The sequence below is a fragment of the Drosophila innubila genome, assembly GCF_004354385.1.
Source record: "Drosophila innubila isolate TH190305 chromosome 3R unlocalized genomic scaffold, UK_Dinn_1.0 2_E_3R, whole genome shotgun sequence".
In the NCBI taxonomy this organism is placed as follows: domain Eukaryota; kingdom Metazoa; phylum Arthropoda; class Insecta; order Diptera; family Drosophilidae; genus Drosophila; species Drosophila innubila.
The window spans coordinates 7,206,955-7,230,449 of NW_022995380.1; the positions used below are offsets into that span (position 1 = coordinate 7,206,955).

The 23,495-nt window shown below is 39.8% G+C and overlaps 9 protein-coding genes across 10 annotated transcripts; 6 read left to right on the forward strand and 3 right to left on the reverse strand.

Moving 5' to 3' along the window:
• Positions 1-42: 42 nt before the first annotated feature.
• On the forward strand, positions 43-2,665 carry LOC117792254 (major facilitator superfamily domain-containing protein 10). Its single transcript, XM_034632313.1, has 5 exons — positions 43-669; positions 735-1,082; positions 1,148-1,221; positions 1,862-2,343; positions 2,408-2,665. Exons 1-5 carry the CDS (start codon positions 238-240, stop codon positions 2,497-2,499), a joined length of 1,428 nt encoding a protein of 475 aa, XP_034488204.1. The 5' UTR covers positions 43-237; the 3' UTR covers positions 2,500-2,665.
• A 109-nt stretch (positions 2,666-2,774) lies between these two features.
• LOC117790177 (ras-related protein Rab-11A) lies at positions 2,775-7,287 on the forward strand. Of its 2 annotated transcripts, none has more exons than XM_034629495.1 (5): positions 2,775-2,860; positions 3,065-3,256; positions 5,590-5,711; positions 5,815-6,163; positions 6,219-7,287. In XM_034629495.1, the coding sequence occupies exons 2-5, from the start codon at positions 3,217-3,219 to the stop codon at positions 6,350-6,352; spliced, it is 645 nt and encodes a 214-aa protein (XP_034485386.1). In that variant the 5' UTR covers positions 2,775-2,860; positions 3,065-3,216; the 3' UTR covers positions 6,353-7,287. The 2 variants fall into 2 exon arrangements, with proteins under 2 accessions (XP_034485386.1, XP_034485388.1); XM_034629497.1 differs by having other exon boundaries at positions 2,822-2,877.
• Positions 7,288-7,872: 585 nt separating this feature from the next.
• On the forward strand, positions 7,873-9,431 carry LOC117790013 (protein Peter pan). Its single transcript, XM_034629247.1, has 4 exons — positions 7,873-8,273; positions 8,340-8,704; positions 8,773-9,200; positions 9,261-9,431. The coding sequence occupies exons 1-4, from the start codon at positions 7,941-7,943 to the stop codon at positions 9,383-9,385; spliced, it is 1,251 nt and encodes a 416-aa protein (XP_034485138.1). The 5' UTR covers positions 7,873-7,940; the 3' UTR covers positions 9,386-9,431.
• LOC117790015 (peptidyl-prolyl cis-trans isomerase D) lies at positions 9,383-10,397 on the reverse strand. The gene has a single exon (XM_034629249.1). It carries the CDS (start codon positions 10,316-10,318, stop codon positions 9,470-9,472), a length of 849 nt encoding a protein of 282 aa, XP_034485140.1. The 5' UTR covers positions 10,319-10,397; the 3' UTR covers positions 9,383-9,469.
• A 514-nt stretch (positions 10,398-10,911) lies between these two features.
• LOC117790014 (glyoxylate reductase/hydroxypyruvate reductase) lies at positions 10,912-12,086 on the forward strand. The gene is made up of 2 exons (XM_034629248.1): positions 10,912-11,070; positions 11,130-12,086. The coding sequence occupies exons 1-2, from the start codon at positions 10,934-10,936 to the stop codon at positions 12,031-12,033; spliced, it is 1,041 nt and encodes a 346-aa protein (XP_034485139.1). The 5' UTR covers positions 10,912-10,933; the 3' UTR covers positions 12,034-12,086.
• Positions 12,087-12,508: 422 nt separating this feature from the next.
• Positions 12,509-13,682, forward strand: LOC117790281 (translationally-controlled tumor protein homolog). The gene has a single exon (XM_034629674.1). The coding sequence runs from the start codon at positions 12,623-12,625 to the stop codon at positions 13,139-13,141; it is 519 nt and encodes a 172-aa protein (XP_034485565.1). The 5' UTR covers positions 12,509-12,622; the 3' UTR covers positions 13,142-13,682.
• A 1,074-nt stretch (positions 13,683-14,756) lies between these two features.
• LOC117791334 (zinc transporter 7) lies at positions 14,757-17,135 on the reverse strand. The gene is made up of 4 exons (XM_034631057.1): positions 16,754-17,135; positions 16,482-16,674; positions 15,963-16,397; positions 14,757-15,892 (listed from the first exon to the last, which is right to left on the reverse strand). The coding sequence occupies exons 2-4, from the start codon at positions 16,660-16,662 to the stop codon at positions 15,390-15,392; spliced, it is 1,119 nt and encodes a 372-aa protein (XP_034486948.1). The 5' UTR covers positions 16,663-16,674; positions 16,754-17,135; the 3' UTR covers positions 14,757-15,389.
• A 718-nt stretch (positions 17,136-17,853) lies between these two features.
• On the reverse strand, positions 17,854-18,763 carry LOC117789620 (40S ribosomal protein S25). The gene is made up of 3 exons (XM_034628669.1): positions 18,689-18,763; positions 18,123-18,399; positions 17,854-18,054 (listed from the first exon to the last, which is right to left on the reverse strand). The coding sequence occupies exons 1-3, from the start codon at positions 18,689-18,691 to the stop codon at positions 17,981-17,983; spliced, it is 354 nt and encodes a 117-aa protein (XP_034484560.1). The 5' UTR covers positions 18,692-18,763; the 3' UTR covers positions 17,854-17,980.
• Positions 18,764-18,830: 67 nt separating this feature from the next.
• On the forward strand, positions 18,831-23,328 carry LOC117789621 (mucin-5AC). Its single transcript, XM_034628670.1, has 4 exons — positions 18,831-19,041; positions 19,105-19,287; positions 19,351-19,756; positions 19,829-23,328. Exons 1-4 carry the CDS (start codon positions 18,956-18,958, stop codon positions 23,150-23,152), a joined length of 3,999 nt encoding a protein of 1,332 aa, XP_034484561.1. The 5' UTR covers positions 18,831-18,955; the 3' UTR covers positions 23,153-23,328.
• Positions 23,329-23,495: the final 167 nt, after the last annotated feature.

Sequence of the window (23,495 nt, forward strand, 5' to 3'; positions counted from 1 at the left end):
GTAATATAAAATTTCCATCATGCAATCTGATCGTTTAAGTCTACATTCAACTTTCACTTTGGCTTAAGCGGTTACTTGGCGCAGTACTTTTTGTGCTTTTTGTTTTGGACAAGTTGTTGGGCGCACTTACAGTTAGTTATGTGGTCAGCGTCGTGTCATCTGCTCAAGTAGTCAGACAATATTTATGTACACGCACGCAATTCAAAGCTCCAGAACAACAACAACAACGATATCAAAATGACCACTTTACGGAATCGCCAGAGTGTCACCACGCCGGAAGTGGAGCAACAGAAGCAACAACAAAACGAACAACAGAGTAACAGCAACATCAATAACAACAACAATGCAGCAAAAGAGAAAAGTGATCCCATGATATATATTATATTTCTATCACTACTGTTTGATTTACTTGCATTCACCATCATATTGCCGCTGTTGCCATCGTTGCTGGAATATTATCGAGTGAATGACAGTTCCGGTTTGTATGCATCACTTACGACCCGTGTACGCTGGTTTCAGCATTTCCTTGGTGCCCCGGACCGTTATCTGTCGGTTCTATTTGGCGGTTTCCTTGGCTCAATGTTTAGCTTTCTTCAATTCTTGGCCAGTCCCATCGTTGGCAGCCTTTCGGATTATTATGGCCGCAAACCCGTCTTGTTAATGTGCGCCGTAAGTCAAACAATTGCATATTGAATTTTAATTTATTTCTCTAACCAGTTTCTCCATCATTACAGTCGGGCATAGCGTTATCTTATCTGATTTGGGCCTGCTCCAGCAACTTTGCACTGTTCGTGCTGGCGAGGATTGTTGGTGGCATCAGCAAGGGGAACATCTCGCTCTGCATGAGCGTCATCACAGATGTGTCCAGTGTGCGGACTCGTGGTCGCGGCATGGCACTTGTTGGTGTTGCCTTCTCGCTGGGCTTCATTGTGGGTCCCATGATTGGAGCCATGTTTGCCATATTCTCAAATAAAAGCGCCAGTGGCGGTGCCTGGTTTGTGCTACCTTCTCTGCTCGCTCTGGGATTGGCTCTTGGCGATGTGCTGCTCCTGGTCTTCTGTCTACGTGAAACTCTGCCCCAGGTGAGCTCGAGAAGTTTTCCCACTCTATTGTGTATCCATTGTAACTTTTATGGTATCGCTTTCAGGAGAAACGCGCTCGAGAAATCTCATCGGCTTTGTCATACGGCCTTCAATTACTCAATGTCTCATCTATATTTAGGTAAGTTGTCTTGATTTAATTAGCGTATCTGGCGAAACAAGTCGTGTGACTTTCTTAATTACTATTATTATTATTCAATGACACAAATCTACCCCCTTGTTGTTTTCATCATGCCGGCATGTCAGTTGGGCACGTTTTCATTGGGTTTCGATATGTTGATATGTCTTATCAATGGACACGATCATTACTCGTATCGTTTAATTGGAAATTGTTGTAGTATGACTAAACAACTCCTTGAGAGCTTATACAATAATCTAACATTTGTGCCAGTTTAATGCTAACAACTGATTAAAAAAAAAATTATTATTAAGTATATTTTTACTTCCCTCAAAATTAATGCCAAAAATACATTTGTTTTAAATCAGTCTTTAAGAAATAATTAAAATTTATTTTTATTTAATCTTATACAAGAGTTATTGAAAATATTATTTAAAATTTTTTTATTTGTGAGAAATACAAATAAAAGCATATTTGAAACACACAATGAGCTTCTTCCTATAGTTGATTATTTTAAGTTGAAATTTTAAGCAATACTAAATTTCTTTGGTTCACGCTAATGTTTTCGAAAGCCATTTCAAATTTAGAAAATTACATTTTCGACTTTGCAGTTGCTAAAACTTTTCTCAATTTTTTTTTACAGATTTGCTGCCATCAAAAATGTGCCACGAAAGGATATTCAGGCACTCCGTACCATAGGATTCATTTACTTTCTGTATTTGTTCCTGTATTCGGGCTTGGAGTTTACAGTCACGTTTCTAATGTATCATAAGTTCGGCTACACTTCAATGGATCAAGCCAAAATGTTTCTGACTACGGGTGTTGTGATGACCTTGCTGCAGGGATCGGTTGTGCGTCGTTTACCCGAAACCAAGATCAAATGCTATGCCATCTTTAGCCTGTATTTGATAGTGCCCGCTTTTGTATTGGTTGGTCTGGCTGAGAATAGTCGAATGCTTTATGCAGGCATGATTTTATTTGCAATCTCTACCGCGTTTGCCGTTACTTGTCTGACCACCTTGGTGTCCAAGTATGGCAATGATGATCAAAAGGGTTCAGTATTAGGAATATTTCGTTCGTTGGGTGCATTGGCGCGTGCTCTGGGTCCAGTTGTTGGATCTATAGGTAAATATGTCTTTTAATCTATTCTATCACATATTAACATTTGAATTCTTCACTTTTATTTCAGCCTTTTGGTGTGTAGGCTCAAAGGTCACATATATAACGGGCGGACTTTTACTTGTCTATCCGGCACTTGCATTACAACGTGCTCGTATCTAAAACGTATTTCAAAAGTGCTATAAGTTCAATAATAAGAATAAGAACAAAGCTTACTCATTCTGCAGAACAAAAAGCTACCGCTAGTATTAATTGCACTATATACTTAACTTATCGTTTTTATACATTCAAATAATAAAATTAATTTTTATATTTTTTATAAATAAAACTGTTTTCTTCCTGTTTAGTGTATACCAACTTTTATATTTTCAAAATTTTAACGGATTTGGTCTGTACTGACGTCATCAAAATGGCGTTTAAACTTGTAGCTCAAGTATCGAGTACTTTTAGCTGTCACTTGCATTGCAATACATGCCGCAGCCAACTTCAAGTCGTTGAATATATTGGGAGTGACTAAGTCTAAGTGAGTGTGTGTCGCGAGTAAGAAAATTATAAATAAATGCATTAAAAAGCCACAGAAAGTAGCAAACTTTTATTGCTTTCATTCTCGCACAATGGTTGCCTGACGTGGAACACAGAATAACGATTAAATAACGCCCATTTGCCAATAAAATTGAAATAATTTTTCTTTTCTTTATATTGTCCCGATTACAACTACAAATAAAAGTGTACAAAGTGTGAGAGCAAAATACACGAAAGAAAAACGCATAAAGAAACGGCGGCGCGCAAGGATTATTGGATTTTACATTACACGGACACACACACAGACACCCCAATCGGTTGGAGCAGGAGGAGCAAAACAATAAAAACACAACAAAAATGGGTGCAAGGGAAGACGAATACGATTATCTTTTCAAAGGTAAATTATAATTATGAACATGACTTTTAAGTTTCGCCTTTGTAATTAATTATGATCGAGCCGGTGACTGGTTTTTTGGTTGGTCGTTGGAACCTGGGAATTTTGAACAGGAGCAAAACTGCTTGCTATTTAAATTTCACTGCTGATTCGGACATCGGACATAATGACGCAGTAGTTCAATGGCACTAATTGGAACTAATTGGAATAACAACATACACACATACCATATGTATTTATGCAGTGTAAATAAGTAAATAAGCTTAGTTAGTGACGTTCCATCGGATTATTTCCCCAAAAAAAATTGATTGAAATATCGCAAAATACGCCCCCTGTCGTTGTATTGCTGCATTTTGTTACTGCTTGGAAATTGTGTTGCTGTTGACCTTTTCTTACTTGCGCTCTCTCTCTACTCTCTCTCTGGTGGAGCGTCTTCGCCCTCACTCCCCTTCCTACACCGCACCCCCTCCCACCCATCAGACGCGTAACTACTTTGCCGTTAACTGCTGTCAGTTTGTCATTGCGTTCCCATTGCCGTTCTTTCTTTACTTGTGCTGCCAGCAGCCAGCGTGACACGTTGCATAAATCGTAATAATAATCATGATAAAATAAAAGCAGATACGACGTTGTTGTTGTTACTTTAGATTAGATTTTCTGTTATTAATACATTTATTAATGTGTATGTATTCATGTGTGTGTGTTTATTGTTGCTATTGGCAGCAGTTAGTATAAAGAAGTGTGTATTAATTATTTGTATTGAATTTTCGCAATTTCTTTTGCATATATACATGTATGTTTACTTTGCTCAGTTTGTACTCTTGCCTTGTGGTTGTTGTTGTTGTTGTTGTCGCTCTCTACCCACACTCTCTCAATGGACACTGAAAGATGTTGTTGTTGTGTCGTCTCTCAGCGGATGTTTAAGCCGCAGTTTTCAGCTCGCACTGTGGAACAAACTCTATTTTTCATTTATTAAATCAATTTCAAGTACAAATGCATTTTCAACTACGTTCAACCCTAAAAATATTTCAGCCGCATGCGGGCATGAAATTTATAATAAACTAACTCAGACTTCCCACATTCCCAGTTCCATTTAAAGTGTGTGTACATAGTTTCTTTGTTTGGAAGCTTTAAGTATTTTTTGTGTAGATGTATTTGTGTTTAGTTATTTTGGGGTCACCAATTCTCAATGTTCGCTTTGTTCTCTCGTTTGCATGCGAGCACTCCGTATAAATTATTGCGCTTTAACAAATTCCACCCGAGCCAAGCTCCGTTAGACTTGTGTTTGTGTGTGTTTAGATATGAATCTCGTGTATTAAGCGGAAGCGTAAGATCCCTAATGATATTTGCAGGGACTTAGACAGCAATTGAATTTCACTATTCATATAATCGTCAAATAACATGGATTGCATTTAAAAGTCATCAAATTGGGCATATCTAAAAAGTGTGAATCATGAAAAAAAAAAACCAAATGATAAGCGCTTAATCACCGGCTAAAAAGCAAATTACGAAATCTACAGTTGCAAAATTCATTTATATATATGTACTTATATACTGTACATATGGATATATGGAATGATGGGAGCAACATGCTTACCGCTTCCGCTGAAGTCAGGTGTAATTTGTTATTAGAACCCCAGTTGATCGTTAAAGAACCCATAAAGAGAGAAACTACGTAATGAATCACCGTTACTCGTTACTCCAGAGCTGCTGTCAAGCAATCACAGTTTTGATAACTCTTCGCTCATTTCCAGAGAGCATATATGGAAAGAGAAAGAGAGACCACTTAATTGTTTTTGTTTTGTCAAAGTGAGAGAGAGAATGACCAAGAGAGCAGGGCTAATATTGTCGCACGCCAGATAAACAAACTCAAAAAAAAAGGTGTCACAAAAGGCGTGATAATAATAACATTTGACTGACTCGTTGAATATGATATGCTGAAATTAATTACAATTACACCATGGTGAAAATATATCGTTGACAAACTAAAAAAAATACTATCGAAAAATAAAATGTATACTTTGAGAGGTATCTCTCAATGCCCCTTAATTTAATATATGTATGTAGGCCATAATTTGTGGGAAGGATGTGGAGAAGCCCATAAAACGGTCGTTTTTATGGCCATCGTCACACTGAAAGCATAGAAATTTATTGCGCCTGTTGACCTTGAAACACGCGCCGTATTTAGCCAATAACTGAATACGAGGACATGACCCAAACACCCAACCAACCAACCAATCCGGCTCGACAGTGTTAAATTATGCAACTACAATATTAGAGAGAAGTCGAAAGTTTTCCATTTTTTAATAATAATAATTTGTTAACAACCATTTCTGCAGTTGTGCTTATCGGTGACTCTGGCGTAGGCAAAAGTAATTTGCTGTCACGTTTCACGCGCAATGAATTCAATTTGGAGTCCAAGTCGACAATTGGCGTTGAGTTTGCCACACGCAGCATAGAGGTGAGTGTTTGACATAGCTCCAAGAATCATGTTTGAAATGGCTGAAGTCTTCTAATTACTTGAATTTAATATGCATTTCATTCATTATTATTCCCTTGTGCAGGTCGATGGCAAAACAATTAAGGCGCAAATCTGGGATACGGCCGGTCAGGAGCGTTATCGGGCCATCACCTCTGCCTACTATCGCGGTGCTGTGGGCGCACTGCTTGTCTATGACATTGCCAAGCATTTGACGTACGAGAATGTGGAGCGATGGCTGCGGGAGCTGCGCGACCATGCCGATCAGAATATTGTCATAATGCTGGTAGGCAATAAGTCCGATTTGCGGCACTTGCGTTCGGTGCCAACGGATGAGGCGAAACTGTTTGCGGAGCGCAATGGTTTGAGTTTCATAGAAACATCAGCTCTCGATTCGACGAACGTTGAAACCGCATTCCAAAATATACTCACAGGTATGTCGAAAAAGGCAACAATATATCAAATAATAATATTTTTTTTTGCTCGCAGAGATCTATCGTATTGTATCGCAGAAACAAATCAGAGATCCGCCTGAAGGCGACGTCATTCGTCCCTCTAATGTGGAGCCCATCGACGTAAAGCCGACTGTTACAGCTGATGTACGCAAACAGTGCTGTCAGTGACCGCCAGAAGCATTCGCCGCAGCAACAGAAGCTGCAGCAGCAGCAGCAGCCCCCCGCAACAACAGCCAGAACAGCATCAGCAATAGCAGCAACAACAACAACAATTACAACTTCAACTACAACAGCGGCATAAGATGTTATTTTTTAAACCACAGCCACAAGCAATTTGTCATATATGCATGAAATCAACAACAACAACAATAACAACAACAGCAGCAGCAACAAACACCAGCAGCAACCGCAACATCAACATCCGGCTGTAGTTAACTGCAGTTTAAACTGAAGTTTTATATATGTATGCATATAAATAATAATAAATCGCATAAAGCTTCAATGCGTCTTTCGACGTCTGAGGAATAAATAAACGATAACACTAAAACACTCCAAAATTCAGTTTAAGCTGTAGCTGTAACTATAATTTATATAAATATACATAAATGCTAATATTAAAAATATTAATATTATTAATTTTCGCAACATAAATACATAGTTGTAATTTTCAAAGAAAAACAAACATAAAATGAAATCAACAATATTTGCTATGTACGTTCAATTAGCCGCCGCATTGTTTTCTAGCATATTAGACATTTTTAATATACGATTAATGAAGAGAAGTGGCCCTGTTTTGTTATTGCATATAAATTAAATTCCATCATCATCTATTTGGCAAGAGTCGAAGCTGCTTGCTCTTCACGTTGCAAAATCACTTTTGTTATTTTAATACATATTTTTTACGTCTGAAATACAAGTGGAACCTAAACCTTTAAACTGCTGTTAGTTTAAGCAAAGAATCTAAAAATCATTATCGGAATTCTCCTCTTTTATCAAATTTTGAGTACTGGCCACTACAGGATTTCTTTAAAACTAGCTGATAAAATGAACAGTTGTAAAACTTTAAATACAGCAACGGCAACATAAACAAAAACAAAACTAAATACATCATTTGTGTTTGCTATGTTGAGTGTGTGATTAAATAAATATAATTAATATAAATCAAGCTTGTACTTTTTGTGAATCCAAAACGCGGGTTTTTTTTACTTATGTAAATTAGAGCACAATAATTTAAAATAAACCCGCCAAAAACCAGTGTGACCATAACAATAAAATATTTCGGTTAAAATAAAGTAAATAAATTATCGATTACAAATACGCGTTTCGGCGCAAATTGTGAATGTTGCAGCAATCACTGTTGCCAACTTGCTAGTTCTGGCTATTTTCACTTTGTATCTAAATTATGACGGCGCCAAATTCATTTCGAAATAAGATAAAATAAAGATCAATGATTGTATGAAGGCTAGATGTTTGTCACTTCTTAGGGAGAGAAGTTACAAATGTAATTCTAAATATATCAAAAAGTCGAAAAAAATTACCAAAAGATCATTTTGAAAAGAAAAAATATATGAAAAATTATCTAGATCACATTTCTAAGTCTGGCAGCGCAAGAATAAATGGCAGCTTTTTCTGCCAGGTGGCAGCATCTTTTAAAATCTTTTAGCAATTGTTCACTTAGACGTTGGTAACACTGGCAGCAACGTACAACACGTGCGGTTGCAGGGATTTTATTTACATTTGTTTTTAAATAATCAAAATGGGACGCGGTAAAAAGAAAGTGCATCCCAAAACGCGTACGGCAGCGTTCAAAGCCAGCGAGCCAAGTGAAGTGGTAGAGGCACCACATTCCTTCATTATACATCGTGGACTTTCCTGTCCGTATATCACAGACCTCACGCTTGACTTTCGGCGTATAATGGAACCCTTTACGGCAACCAATTTGCGAGAGAAGAAAATGAATCGGATCAAAGATTTCGTTAGCTTGAGCAGCTTCTTTCACGTCTCTCATATGGGCATCTTCAACAAAGCCGCCACTCAGCTGTCCTTCAAAGTGGTCCGCTTACCGCGTGGTCCATCGCTCACATTCAAGGTTTGTTGATTGATGTTTACCCCGGTCAAGTGGCTCCTGTTAATGCGTTATTCTTTCCTTCAACAGGTGCATCAATTCACGCTGGCACGCGATGTCATTTCGTGCAGTAAGAAGCAAATGATAGATGTGGATCATTTTAAGCATGCACCGCTTGTGATCATGAATAACTTTAGCGGCGATGGCAAACACTTGAAGCTGATGGCGACAACGTTCCAGAATATGTTCCCATCCATTAATCTGGCTCAGGTTAGCATCGACACCATTCGCCGTTGCGTCCTCTTTTCGTACAATACAGAAACGAAACTGGTGGAAATGCGTCACTATTCGGTACAGGTGGTACCGGTGGGTTTAAAGAAGGCCGTACAGAAAATAGTCGGTGGCACCGTTCCAAATTTAGGCAAATGCAACGAGGTTGTGGATTTTGTAACCAGGTATGACTCATTGATAATCTAGTTTAAATAGAACGTTGTATATTGTTTGCTTACTGTGGCAATTGCAGAGATGGTTATGCATCCGAATCTGAGGCCGAGGACGATGAACAGTCGCATGTTGTGCTGGCCCAGACATTGAAGAGTAGGGGAAACTTGGAGGATTGCAAGAGTTCGGTAAAGTTACACGAAATCGGTCCACGTCTCACCATGCAGCTAATAAAGATCGAGGAAGGCTTGTTAACCGGAGAGGTGCTCTACCATGATCACGTTGTCAAAACCGAGGATGAAAAGGAAACGCTACGCAAATTGATTGAAAAGAAACGAAAACTAAAGGAGCAACGAAAGAAGCAACAGACAGAGAATCGTGCACGAAATTTGAAATTGAAAAAGGAGCAGAATCAAACTGTAAAGCATGAAGAGGGCGATGGCATTGCTAGTGATGCAGACGACGATGCTCAATACTATAAGGATGAAGTCGGCGAAGATCCTGACGAAGGTGAGTTTTCATATGAGCTGCAATCTTATTGAATCTCAAAATTATTATTCGAATTTGCAGAGCTCTTCAAAAATGACAACAAATCGTCACGGAAAAGGCACAAATTGCCCGGCGGAATGAAGTACAAGAATAAGAAACCAAAACTGGACAAAAAACCTATGAAGAAGAGCTATAAATCAAAGTAGCCTTGTAAATAATATTTTTATTAAATGCTTAGGAGTTTAATATTAATCCGTTTCGTTTGTATTGTATTATAAGGTGTTTATTGTCTAGCTGAACATGCGCTGCACAACCTGTTTGTAGTTGGCATTGCTATTCTTCCAGCTGGCAGCGATATTCTCCCGCAGTTTGGCAAATTCCCGTTTCTCTTCATAGTTGGGCACACGTTCAATCGTTTGCTGAGCCTTCTCAAACTCCTTTAGGTAATAAAATGCCATGGCGCGTCGGTAGATACTCTTCTCGCTGGGATTACTCAATGTTTTTACGAATTCGGTGTGATAGATGACATGTTCGTAGCGCTTCTCCTGCAGCAAACAAGCGGCTAAATTTGTTTGGATTTGAACAAATAATGTCTCCAGTTCGCTGCCATCGATGCCATTCTCAATTTTATCCAATTTATCAAAGGGTTTATATGAAATCAGCAGTTTGGCTGAACGTGAAAAATAGTCAAAGGCAAACTTTGGATACATCTTGAACATGGAAACACCATTCTCCTTATAGCGCAATGCCAAACTGTAAATCTCCGCTGCGTTCAACTTTTCCACCTGTGTGTTGCTAATGATGCGCTCTAATTTAAGTTCAAAATTAATGCGTTCGCCGGCTTTTGTCTGAATGCTGCATGCGGAGGTTTCACCAGGTAAAAACTGCTGCAACAGTAACTCCAAATAGCAGTCAATGGGAGTCAGAGCAGTCCCCATATCCATTGTGTGCTGCTGTATCTCATTCCTTCCCAAGTATTTACTTGGCCTCTCACCCAAGTGCTCGACCGGTTTGTTTATGTGGAACACCACTGTACTATTCGCTAGTGGTTTCTCAAGATTCTGGAACTGTAGGCTCAATACCTTCTTGTGCAGGCCTCTCCCCATATCGTTCCATTCTTCCCCAATGTACCAATCCATAGTTTTTATAGAAATTTATCTTGAAATAAATTGTATGTTAATTTTATTGTTGTATTAATTTACACAAATTAGTGATGTGAATAGGAACTAAGTCTCAATGATAACATTCTAAGTGAATATCGATACATGCAATAATTTTACATCGAGTTGATATTGCAGATTGGCTTAAAAAAATATTCTTAATTTTTACTTCACAATTTAAATTTCTTAGGCATATTTCTAGTTTTGTCACTTGTCAAGCGTCCTTTTGTCATGAGTCATCGAAAATTAAAAAAATATCGCAACTCAAAAGGTAAAGTTAAATTAACTTTGTTTTGTTTCATTTTTAACCAATGACCTAAAATGGTACGACTCGCCAGATCACACAAGTAATAAGTTTGAATTTGGTCAATAATGACGACAAGATTGGTGAAATAAAAGCCACAATGGAAAATGAAATAAGCATGCCCATCTCCTCTTCTTTTTATCCACATTAGTTTAACATGTTCAAAATGTAAACAAACCATAACTGACGCAACAGGGCTACCACGCAACCATTTGTGATTTTTTTTTTGTGTTTTATTGGCAGCACTGTCGCTCCCAGCGGTCAACTCTGTTTTACTCCATACCCCCTCCATGTATAAAACGGGCCTTATCCAGCATGCTAAAAGACTTTCTCATCTCGTAAGTGAAGCAAGAATGAGCTCGCAACCTAATGTTTATGTGACTCGACCAGATGTCGATATAAGTGGACTGGAATTACTTCGTAAAAGGTTGTTGCTTTAGAATGATTTAAACTTTTATTAGTTGATTTTCATGTTGGTTTCGATAGTTGCAATGTAACCACTTGGTCGAAGGCTTTGCCAGTTCCACGAGAGGAACTTCTGCGTGAGATAAAGGGAAAGGACGCGCTATATTGTGCACTCACAGATAAGATCGATGCTGCTGTATTGGATTCTGCTGGTGATCAACTGAAGTGTGTCTCGACCATATCCGTGGGCTATGAGCATATCGATGTGCAGGAGTGCAAGAAACGTGGCATTCGCGTTGGCTACACTCCCGACGTTCTAACCGATGCGACTGCAGAGCTGACACTCGCTTTACTGTTGGCAACGAACCGTCGCCTGTTTGAGGCCAACAAGGAAGTGTACAATGGCGGTTGGAAGTCGTGGTCACCCATGTGGATGTGTGGCCAGGGCCTGAAGAATTCACGTGTTGGACTGTATGGCTTTGGGCGCATTGGACAGGAGATTGCAGCGCGCATTGTGCCCTTTAAGCCAGCACTGATAACGTATACGACACGAACGGCGCGGAGAGAGGAGGCGACAAAGGTCAATGCACAGCGTGTGGACTTTAATGAAATGCTTGGCTTATCGGATTTCATTGTTGTCTGCTGCGCTTTAACACCTGAAACCAAGGAAATTTTCAATGCTGCAGCTTTTGAAAAAATGAAACCCAACTGCATTTTTATCAACACGGCACGTGGTGGAGTCGTCGATCAAAAAGCACTATGTGAGGCACTTGAATCAAAGCGCATTTTGGGCGCAGGCTTAGATGTAACCACCCCGGAACCAATACCACTCGATGATCCACTACTTAAACTGGATAATGTTGTTGTTCTGCCGCATATTGGAAGCGCTGACATTGAGACCCGCAAGGAAATGTCGCGTATTGCTGCTAGAAACATTCTCGCAGCTCTGGACGGCTGCGAAATGGAGTCTGAGGTGTTTGTCTAAATTTCGAATAAAAAGCTAGTTAAAGATAAATAAATATTTTGATATTAATTGATTACAACATATTACTATAATAAATATTTTTAGTCATGCTATTTAAATATAAACATTTCTGGAAAGTAGCGCGAAACGATACATGAGTCATCGATTTAGCGAGAATTTGTGATAATGTAATTAACATCGATAACATTCTAATTAAATATCGTTAGTCGACAAACATTAACAGTGAATTTAAATTTTAAAGAGAAGTTTAAAATGTAATAAAAAAAAAAATATGGAAAAAATAGACAAAAAATTATAGCTATAAAATGTAGAAAACTTAAAAGAAGGTTACTTTTTCAAAGTAACTATTGACAAAATACCTAAGATGGTGCAACTTGCCAGATCGAAAATTTTTGTCTGGGTGGCAGCCTTCGGTATATGTTAAATAATGTTTGGGATAATGTTAAGTAACAGAAACGCCATATTTTTTCTCGTTCCTTTTCTTTTCGCTACTTCAGCGCGTGGCAAGTGTGGTTCCGATCCGGTGCAGTTGTAATTGCAAATTCGCAAGGAATTTAAGCTCCATAATTCAAAAAGCAACAACTCCAACATGAAAATCTTTAAGGATATCTTTACCAATGACGAAATGTTCTCTGACGTCCATAAAATTAAACTTGTGGATGAGGTTATCTACGAAGTCTATGGAAAATTGGTCAGCCGCTCTGAAGGAACGGTACATATTGAGGGCTTCAACCCATCGGCTGAAGAGGCTGATGAGGGCACTGATGAAAATGTGGAAACTGGCGTCGATATAGTGCTAAACAATCGCCTAAGTGAATGCTTTGCTTTCGGCGACAAGAAAAGTTACACTCTTTACCTGAAGGAATACATGAAGAAAATTCTGGATAAACTTTCGAAAGATGCACCCGATCAAGTTGATGTGTTTAAGACCAACATGAACAAAGTCATGAAGGAGATTCTGGGCCGGTTTAAGGACTTGCAGTTTTTCACTGGCGAGTCAATGGACTGCGACGGCATGGTTGCATTGTGTGAATATCGTGATATTGATGGCGTGAGCACTCCCGTTTTCATGTTCTTTAAGCACGGTCTTGAAGAGGAGAAACTCTAAATTCTCTTCTTTTCATGTACATAAAGTTTCTCTTGTGGTCTGCAGTAACAACAACAAAGACAAACAACGCCCGACGCAGACACTAAAAAACTTTTACCAATGTACATACACACACACACCAACATCAGAGACATACTCACACATACCTAATACATATTCTTAACGATTTTTTAGTTAACGTTTTTTTTGGCAAAGTTCGAAATTTATGTTTATGTCTAAGCGAAATCCAAAATTTTGATTGATGTATTTTGTAAAATCAATGATAACAACTTTTGATTGTGAAATGAGAGAAATTTGTAATTGTAGTAAAATACTGCGCCACCAGGAGCCACACATTAACAGTAGCTAAATATAACTAAATTATGGTGTTTACTATTGTAATTGATAACAGCGTAATATAATGTTTTTATAACAACAATTTTTGTATACCTTTGTTTACGTTTGAAATGTCAAGGAACAGACAGAAATCAGAATAAAAATAGCATTTGTATGTACTAATAGAAACATTAAACGGAAACCATATTCAAAACTGCAATCTCAACTTATGATTCTTTTTATATGTACCTCATTTTTTATTGGATTTCAGGGTGTATCACCGTTAGAGGACTGCCATGGCATTGCAACTGTTTACCTACCCATTATACAACAACATGGTAGGCACAACTTTAAAGTGCTCTTGGTAATTTAAATGCCAGCAGACTTCTTAGTGTCTGCTCGCTTTCTCGCACACGATTTAGCTATCTTCCGCTTTTTTCTCTACCTTGTTATTGTACCATGGACCTAAACCTGGTAAAGCAAACGTCAAAGTGAGTTTGTCATTCATTTGTAATTTTTGGTGGGGCTCTCTTTTTGGCTGTCAATTATGACTCAGACACCGGCTGGAGCAAGCGAAAAGTAATTGACCTTTGACAGTGATTTGAAATGGTTGTCATGCGCACTGACATCGGCGACATGCTATATTTATGCATCATTGCCAACCGAATTTGGCCTACATTTTATTTGCTTTGCTGCACATTCAACATAACCTTTTTCTGCCAACTGTCATTTCGTCTGAGCAACATACAGCTAGTCAAAAAACTGTTTTGACAATTTTAGAAACTTGCATGTTTAAATTTAATTTTTAAACAAATTTCTTATGGTTCGTAGACAAAGATACAAAAAATAAAGAAGAAACATGGAGCATTTTTAATAAAAATAGATAAAACAGTGAATCATATTATATATTCATACATTTAATTTTATCTAAGAACCATAGGGCAAGTATAAAAACAAATATTATACGAATTTTTAACTTTGACAAAACAATTACTTGACTAACAGTATATGAGTACTTGAGTGTGTACTGGTTTACTTTGTCTCTCTTATCAGTTGACATTTTCTTTGTCGTCTGGCGGCTAATCGCTCATTCTCTTTTGTTAGTAGAGTGCTAAAGAACGCACGTGCATACCTGTTGGATCGCGTGTACGTTTTGCCTACAGTACGCGCTGGCTAAACGGACTTTATTTTAAAATTCATTATATACAATATGCACATTTATCAATACATACCTGAATTATTCACCATGCATTTATTAGCATAGGTTTTGTTTCCAAATCAAAAACGAGAATTCGCAATAGAGTTTCAATTGTAGATTTGTGTGTAAAAAAGATGTTAACAAATTCTATTTTATTTCGTTCATAATTTTGATGCAGCACAACAGTAGATAATAGCATTTTCTTTCGTATTTCCATTACACAAAAATGGAAGTTTGTGAAATATTGTTCAGTCAAATTATATATGTACGTTGTGTTTATGGTTTTGTTCTTTCGAATAATTTAAAAAATGGGACTAAGGATAATTGCGTGTACTTTTTTGAATGCACAATTTTCGACTTATATATTACAATTACACTAGGGGGTTTTTTTTATATAAACAGCAGCTGTTGCTGCTTTGTTGCACTACGTTCATTATGCTTGGCTTTCATATAAGATTGGAATGAATCGCATTAACAAGTTACAGAAAATAAATTAACAAAACTTTGAAAATTAATCGATAAGATTAGATTATACTTTACAGATCGCTTTCGTTTACATTTAAGCGCATTCAGCTTAAACTAAAATTTAGGTAAAAAACACACATGGTCATTATCGTACTACAATACATACACACGCTGCTCAATATACATAGTAATCATACATATACAATATATATAGATACATCTATAGGTATATATATATATATAGTTTATATAGAGTTAATGTTTTCATCATCACACATAATCGAGCTGTATGTAGATTTGTTTGACGCCAACAGACTCAAAGATCATCCGTGTATGCGTTACCACATACGTGGGATCCACATTCTTCGACACCTCCAGCTTGATGGCACCGACAAAGACATCGGAGCAGAGGGTCCAGAAGTGTGGCTCCTGTACCGAATAGACGCCAGCCAAGCCGGTTACTTTCTGGTAGCACTGTAACAGCGATCGATCCAATGCTGAGGGCTGACGTTGCATTAGAATTAGTATAGACTCCTTAATTAGACTGAGGACGCTTAACGCTATTAGTAGCGCTATGAATATTGAACAAATTGGATCCGCTATCATCCAGCCAAACATTTGCATAAGTACCGCCGATATAATGACGCCCACTGAGCCAAGTGTATCTGCCAGGATGTGCAGGAAGACGCCACGCATTATCTGCGAGTTGCTACCACTTCCGACCAGATCGTGTGAGTGTCCATGACTGCCGTGATCGTGAGAATGGCCATGACCTGCAAAATTAGCGAGAGAGTTTGAATTTAGCACAGTTTAAAGTAATAATTTGATTTGATAGTTTTTTACCATTGTCCAAAGTGATTGCCTGATGATTGTGATTGCTTAGATCATTGTGGCTATGGGAATGTCCATGATTTGAGCCACCTCCGTGAGAGTGACCGTGTCCGTGTCCACCGCCACCGCCGTGGGAGTGTCCATGACCGCCATGATTAAAGGCATAGATGCCAACGAGATTCACAAGCAGTCCCAGAACGGATACAACAAAGAGACGCTCGTGCTTCACCTCTGGCGGTTCTATTAAACGCTCTACACCCTCGGACAGTATGAAAAATGCAATGAAGAGCAGGAACAAGCTGTTGACAAAGCCGGCCAAGACCTCGGCGCGTACATAGCCGTAGGAAAACTTATCGTTAGCCTTCCATTTCGTAATCACGGAGGCAGCTAAGCCGGCTAAAAGACCCGTGCAGTCGAAGAACATGTGAAACGAATCCGAGATGAGACCTGCAGATAAAGTAGACAGTTATTAATTGCTCACTTTGGATAAGATTGTTTAAGGTTGAATTATGCTTGCCAACGCCAACAGACCTAAGCTGTTTGTCAAAATGCCATAAAATAGCTCCACGAATGCAAAACTTAAATTGAGCAGCAGAAATAAAAACAAATTGCGCGAATTGCGATCGGAGAATATGAGACGCTTCCAGCTGTTCAATTTCTCCTTGATGCGATAGCCAAAATTGCTGCGATCCTTGTGCGTTAACGGAATCATATTGACGATGTTCTACAAATCATGTAATTAAATAAAAAGACACGCATTTAACTTGTTATCACACACATCTTTTTTTATTTTGTTTGCCTACGTGGTATTATCGTTAGGTTTAGCTCCCTCTCTCCCCCCGCGCTCCAGCTGACGCTGATGTGAACGCTTAACGCTTTGCGTTAAAGAATTTTTCAGCAGAGTCGGCGGCAGGTTTTTTTTTCTTCTTTCTTTTTCTCTTGGTTGCAAAATAAGCGCACAAAACGCTTCCTGCAACGTTGACGGAGAGCACAGGTGACGCTCTTATTTACACAGCTGAGGGCCGCACAATTGTTGTTGATGTTTTTTGTTTTTTTTATTAAGCACTTTCAATTTAATTCATTTTTCAAAATGAGTCCAAAAACTAAAAACCGCACCAATCTGCTGTGTTGTCAATAAACTATATGTCAACGTATCCCAGTAAACATTCATTGTGACGTCAACAGGGTTGCACCTAAACTAACGTTATTGCCATTCGCATAAAACTATCGAACATGCATCGGGATTTCCCCATGAAAATTAAATTTATTTTATACGAGCAGTTTGGCCTGTACAATGATACATGAGTGAGTGAATGAGTGTACTGGACGAACAGCTTTATATATGTATATATATGAAACGTTTAAATATAAAATTCTACTAACTATATAAAATAAATTATGAGCACGCACACTACCATCTCCGACATTTGTATCATCCAGTGTTGACAATTTAGCTATTTTATAGCTAAGTCTGAATATAGTAGTAGCTATTTGCTCAAAGAATTTCAAAATTGCTATTAGCCAAAAATCTAGCTATTTAAAATATATATTAGCTGTGCTTGCAATTTATACTTTCTTTTTTTTTTGCCTATTATACATATTTGTTGCCTGAAAGTTAAATCCTTAAATATTATAAGCAAAAATATCGGGACACGCAAAAGTACCCACTTAAAATTGGTCAAATGTAGTATAATAGAAATTGTAAAAAATTAAAAATTTTGTTACAAAAAAGTGGGCTATTCTCCAAACTATTTTTTTTTTTTTGTCAGTCTAGCTATATTTTGGTTGTTGTCTAACCAAAAACCGTTTTTTTTTCTAAAAAGTTGTCAGCCCTGCTTATCCTTAATGCAAACAAGCTGTTTTTCAAATTTAAACAAGAATAAAATAAAGTTATACGCACATATTCCTTACATTAAAAAGCAAGTTTATTAAACATTCTACTACACATAGCAGAGTCTTAGAACTTTTCCATACAATTCATATTCAATTGTAAAAATGAGTGCGACACTGAAGATGCATGGTAAATAAGTTTACGCCTCATCACCCTTGGTGGCACGTGTGTAGATGACCTGGGAATGATGTTGCACGACCTGCTTGATCAGACCTGGAAAACAAAAGAGCCGCACATTAATAACATTATCGAGAATTAGTTTGTCAGTATCTAATATTTACCCTTTTCGCGCAGCTCAATCAGAGCACGCTTGGCCAAAGAGCCACGGATCTTCAAGCGCTCAGACACAACCGAGGGGGTAATCAGCTTGTAGGCAGGCACTTCCTTGTACAATTTCTCATAGGTGGCCTTATCGAACAAAACTTGATTGTTCAGCTTATCCCTGACTTTGCCTTTGGACCACTTCTTCTTCTTGGCCTTGCCGCCACCGGAGCCCTCCTTCTTCTTCTGTGTCTTTTGCGGCTGCTTGGCCGACGACTTTGCGTCCTTCTTAGGCGGCTGTGAGTCAAAATTAAAAACACATAGGGAAACTTTAATTAAACAATCAAACAAAAAACTTATAAATAGTTTTTGGATACATATGAATGTATGCTTTCGAGGTTATGGTGCGCTCATGTTTGTTTGCACCATGCACGGCTCGTTTTACACATTTTTATGGCAGCAAGCACCAGTAATTTTGTAGCACAACAATTTTACAATAGTTTAATATTATTAAACGTTCACTTAATTGTAATTTTCACGTTCAAAACTATTTATTTTCAATAAAAACTATAGCAGCCGAACTCACCATCGTGAAAATCCAATGCAGAAAGATGGAGGACGGAAATCGATAGAGTTACCATGCGTCGTCGAAATTATACAGAGTTGCACGCTGCTGTTATCGAAACATTTGTTAGCTGCCTATCGATATTTACAGCAAAGGCGGCAACCCCTTTGGCTTGTTTAGCGTGTGTTTGTAATTTCATTTGTGATTTTAATTTTCTGTCAGGCGAATTTGGAATATAGATTATTTGATGCGCATCGACTGCACTGAATACGAAAAACACATAACACAATGGATCATCGTTTCAGTTTAAGTATTAATTCGCCGCGTTTATCAAATCCGATTGCCGATTCCACATGGATTGATGGACCGCCCACGTAAGTAACAAGGCTATTTCAACATGTTGGTTAATACTAAAATTGCTAATTTGCTTTTAGTAGGTCGAGCCGACCAACGGTGTTCCAGCTAAGTCCCAAACAGCGCAGCAACTCCAGCGTTTGCTTAAGTAATAGTTATACAATTGAGACGCCACAGAATAAAACCTTGCATCAGACATCAAGAACAACAACAAGCATCTCCAGAATGACGCGCCAAAAATTAAATCTCAGTCAGATAGACCCCAAGTAAGTTGTTTTAGTTAATTGTGCAAAATGAATAGTTTATCAATTGTATATACCACACAATAGAACATATGCGGATGTGCACAGCAGCGGTTTGGCGTCCCGGATTGTTAAGTATCATCAGGAGAGCAGCACTGGACTGCAGCGGAGCATGTCCTTTAACAATTTGTATAACCCAATTACACAGCCACGGAGAACAAGTATCGCAGCATCACCACTCTCACACAAGCCGAATCTGCCATCGCTGTCAATGACACGGATTGCTCCGCCAGAGCGTAGTTTTTATTGTGGCAATACGCTACCTAGTCTGCTGCGATCAAATTCGTTGTTGGGCGTGGAGAAGTGCACCGAACAGCTGTCACGCGAAAATCGTCCCATTCTGCATCCACAGCCGTTGCAACACGAAAGCGAACCGACGCGCAGTGTCCTGGAGGAGCTAAAGGAGATATCGCGAAAGCGAATTAACAGCGGCGTAAGTGTCGGCTTAACCAACGCAGGTTCCGATGGCATTGGCTTTGGCTTTATTAACAAACACTGCTTGCAGGATATACAACAAAATGATTACAACACCAAAAAGAGTTGCAATCGCATGACGGATTTTGTGGATCATCATAATCTTCATTCACAGCAACAGCAACAGCAGATGTCCATGTTGCAGCCACAAGGCGGTTCTAAGCGTCAGCGTGAACTGAGCGTAGCGGTGCCGTTGCGTTTGCATCATTCGCCAATTCCTCTGCCGTTGCAACACCATCAGCAGCAGCATCAACAACAACAACAACACCAGCAACATCAGCAGCATCAGCAGCAGCAACATCTTCAAATGCCATTTGGTGGCAGCATTTCACCGCAACAATCGCCGGAGCAGCTGGCAAAACGGCGTAACTGCAGTTATAGCAATGATATTACCAGCTCGCTTAGTTCCAGCAAGTTGCATAGCAACAAGCGTAAACTGTACGATATGCGAGAGAAACTTCGTTTGACAAGCGGCAACACAACCACAACTACGGCTAACGGCAATAGCAGCTCACCAGAAAATTCGCCTCATCAACATGCGTCTAAAATACAGCGCAAGCAGCCCACGTCCGACTTACACCTGGAGCAATTGACAAAGACGCAAAGCACACCATTAACACCGTTGCCACCGACGCCAGCACAACGCACAGCTTCGGCACCACCGCTGCAGTCTACAGCGCCACAGGAAGAGGCGGCACCGAAACCTAAACTTACGTTGTTCAATGCACAACAGCAGCGGGAGCAGCCGCAGTCATTAGATCTAGACAGTCCCGATGTGGATGCCGGCGAATATGCGGGCATACAATTTGTGAAGCCTAAACAACAGAATTCATTCAACGGCGTCAAGAATTCCAGCTTGGAGCGTACGCAGAAAACCAAATTGGCGCTAATGCTGAGCAGTTTGCGTGGGGAAATCTATCAGGATGAAACGGAGATACAAGTGAACGATGAACCTGATGCGAAGCCGCAACCCACAGCGCCAACGACAACGACAACGGCAACTGTTGCACCCTTAACAACTGTAACAACAGCCACAACATCAACAACAACGACAACGACAAAGCCAGTTATTCTAAGCGTTACAACTTTTTTGCCTGCATCCAATTTGGGTACAGCTACAGCTACAACTACAACAACAACAGCAAGCACAGCAGCAACATCTGCTTCTACTAATACAGCTACAAAAACAACAACAACAACAAGCAACCCGTTGCCTTTGCTTGCATTAAACAACCCGGTATCAGAGAAAGCAACAACGATAACAAACAACACCGAAACGTCAAAAAGTTCGAGTGCGAACGCAGCAGGCGCTGTTTTAACTGGCTTTAAACTGCCAACAATAGAAACATCTACCACAGCGGCAACATTTGGCAACTTAACAGTAACTACAGCAGCAACAGCAACAACAAGCGCGACAATGTTTTCGTTTGGCAATACTGGAGCATTAAAAACAACAACGTCAAATGCATCTACAAACGCAGTGACGACAATAACAACCAGCGCGCCAATATTTGCATTTGGAAATGCTGCAGCTTCAGCGACAACAACAACAGCAGCAGCAACAAACAATGTTGTAACTACCACAATATCAGCTAAAACGCCAATGTTTGCATTTGGCAATGCTGCTACGGCAGCAGCAACAACAGCCTCAGCAGGAGCAACAATGACGACATCAGCGACCACCAACAAAACATTCTTGTTCGGCAATGCAACAAGCAACAATGCAGCAGCAACAGGTGCCACAGCAACGCCAGCGTTTAAGGTGGATAACTGGTCGGCTAAGCCATTAGAATTGGGAGCCCCTAACAACAACAGCGGCAACAACAACAGCTTTGGTGCCGCATTTAAATTACCCACAGCGACTACGACTGCAACTGCAGCAACACCAACAACACCAGCGACAACAACAAAGAGTGCAGAGCCAACGAAGCTATTTAGCTTTGGTGCAAAAGCAGTCCCCACAGCAGCAGCAGCAATTGCACCGACAACAGCAGCAACGCCGATTTTCGGTCAAGCAACAACTGCAACAGCCACGCCGGTTTTTGGGCAACAGACATCAACTGCACCAGCAACAACGGCAATGCCTATTTTTGGCCAAGCAGCTGCAGCGACATCTACACCGTTTGGCTTCAATGCAGTAGCAACAACTACCGCTCCTGCAGCAACAGCAAGTGCTGCTAGCAGCTCCAATATGTTTACATTTAGCGGTGCTGGTGGTGGCGCTGTGTCCAAGCCTGTCGCAAAAGCAGCGCCATTTACATTACCCAGCAGCAACAGCAATAACAGCGGCGCTAACAATACCAGCACCAACAATATGTTTAGCTTTGGCGGCGGCGACATGTCAAAAACTGCAACAACAGCAGCAGGAGGACCCAACAGCTTTAGTTTTAATGGTGCAACATCTGCACAACCAGCAGCCAATTCAAATAACTTTAGTTTTAATGCCACACCCAAACAAACGCCTATCTTTGGTGGCAACAGCAGCAACACGACTGCAACTGCAGCTAAACCTTTTACATTTGGCGGCACTGCTGGCACAACGGATCAACAGCAGCAACCACAGCAGCAATCGGCACCAGCAACATCAGGCATGGGACAACAACAACAACCACGAGCTGGTGGTTTCTCTTTTGCCGCTGTGGCACAGAAAAATGAATCAACAAATTTGTTTAGCTCACCAGCAGCACCAGCTGCCACGGGCATTGTGAAGCCTAGTTTTAATTTTGGCGGCAGTTCAACGCCAGCAACAACTACAGCACCACCGCCAGCTGCCACTTTTGGTGGGTTTGCAACACCAGCGCCGCCTGCTAGCAAACCATTTGCATTTGGTGGCGCTGCCACAACTGCTCCAGCCAATAATGCTGCATCTCCCATGGGCGGTAATTTATTTGCCAACGCTGTTGCCGCTGCACAGCAGCAGCAACAACAACAACAACATCATCATCAACAGCAGCAACAACAACAACAGCAGCCCAAGCCGGGCGGCTTCTCCTTCTCGACAACTAACAATAATAGCGGCAACAACGGCATTGCTGCAACACCAGCAAATGTCAATGCACCATTTGCTTTTGGTGGCATCACATCGCCACCACAGAACAACAATACGGCCAAACCTTTTACATTTGGTGCCAGTGCAAACAATGCGCCAACGTCTAATATCTTTGGCAATCCTACAGCTGCGGGTGGACCAACGGCTCCCCCCAATGGTGGAGCATTTAATTTTGGAGGCACTGCATCACCCGCACCTGAAATGGCATCAACGGCACAGCAGCTTAATAGTGGCAATGTCTTTGCTCTGCCCAATACACCGGAAAGTCGACCAATAAGAAGAGCTACGCGGCGTCTCCAAAAGTAGGGATAGAATCTGAAGCGGGACTAACATATAATGATGGAAACTTAGGTTATCAAAATATAAAGGAAAATGAATGTTACACACTTATATTTTAGGTCTATATAATATTAGATTATTTGCGCATAATAAACGCTGTTAAACAAGTTGAATAAATGCTTATCAGCAGTTTTGTGATCAGATTTTAACTGGATTTGTATACCCTATAAAAGACATATGTTACATGAAAATATACTCCGTAAGTACACTAGTGGGCATAAGTATTTTGTCAAAAGTATGCGAAATATTTACAGTGAGATTCTAAACACACTTGTCTGCGCAACATACGAAGTATTGGGAAAAAAAATAT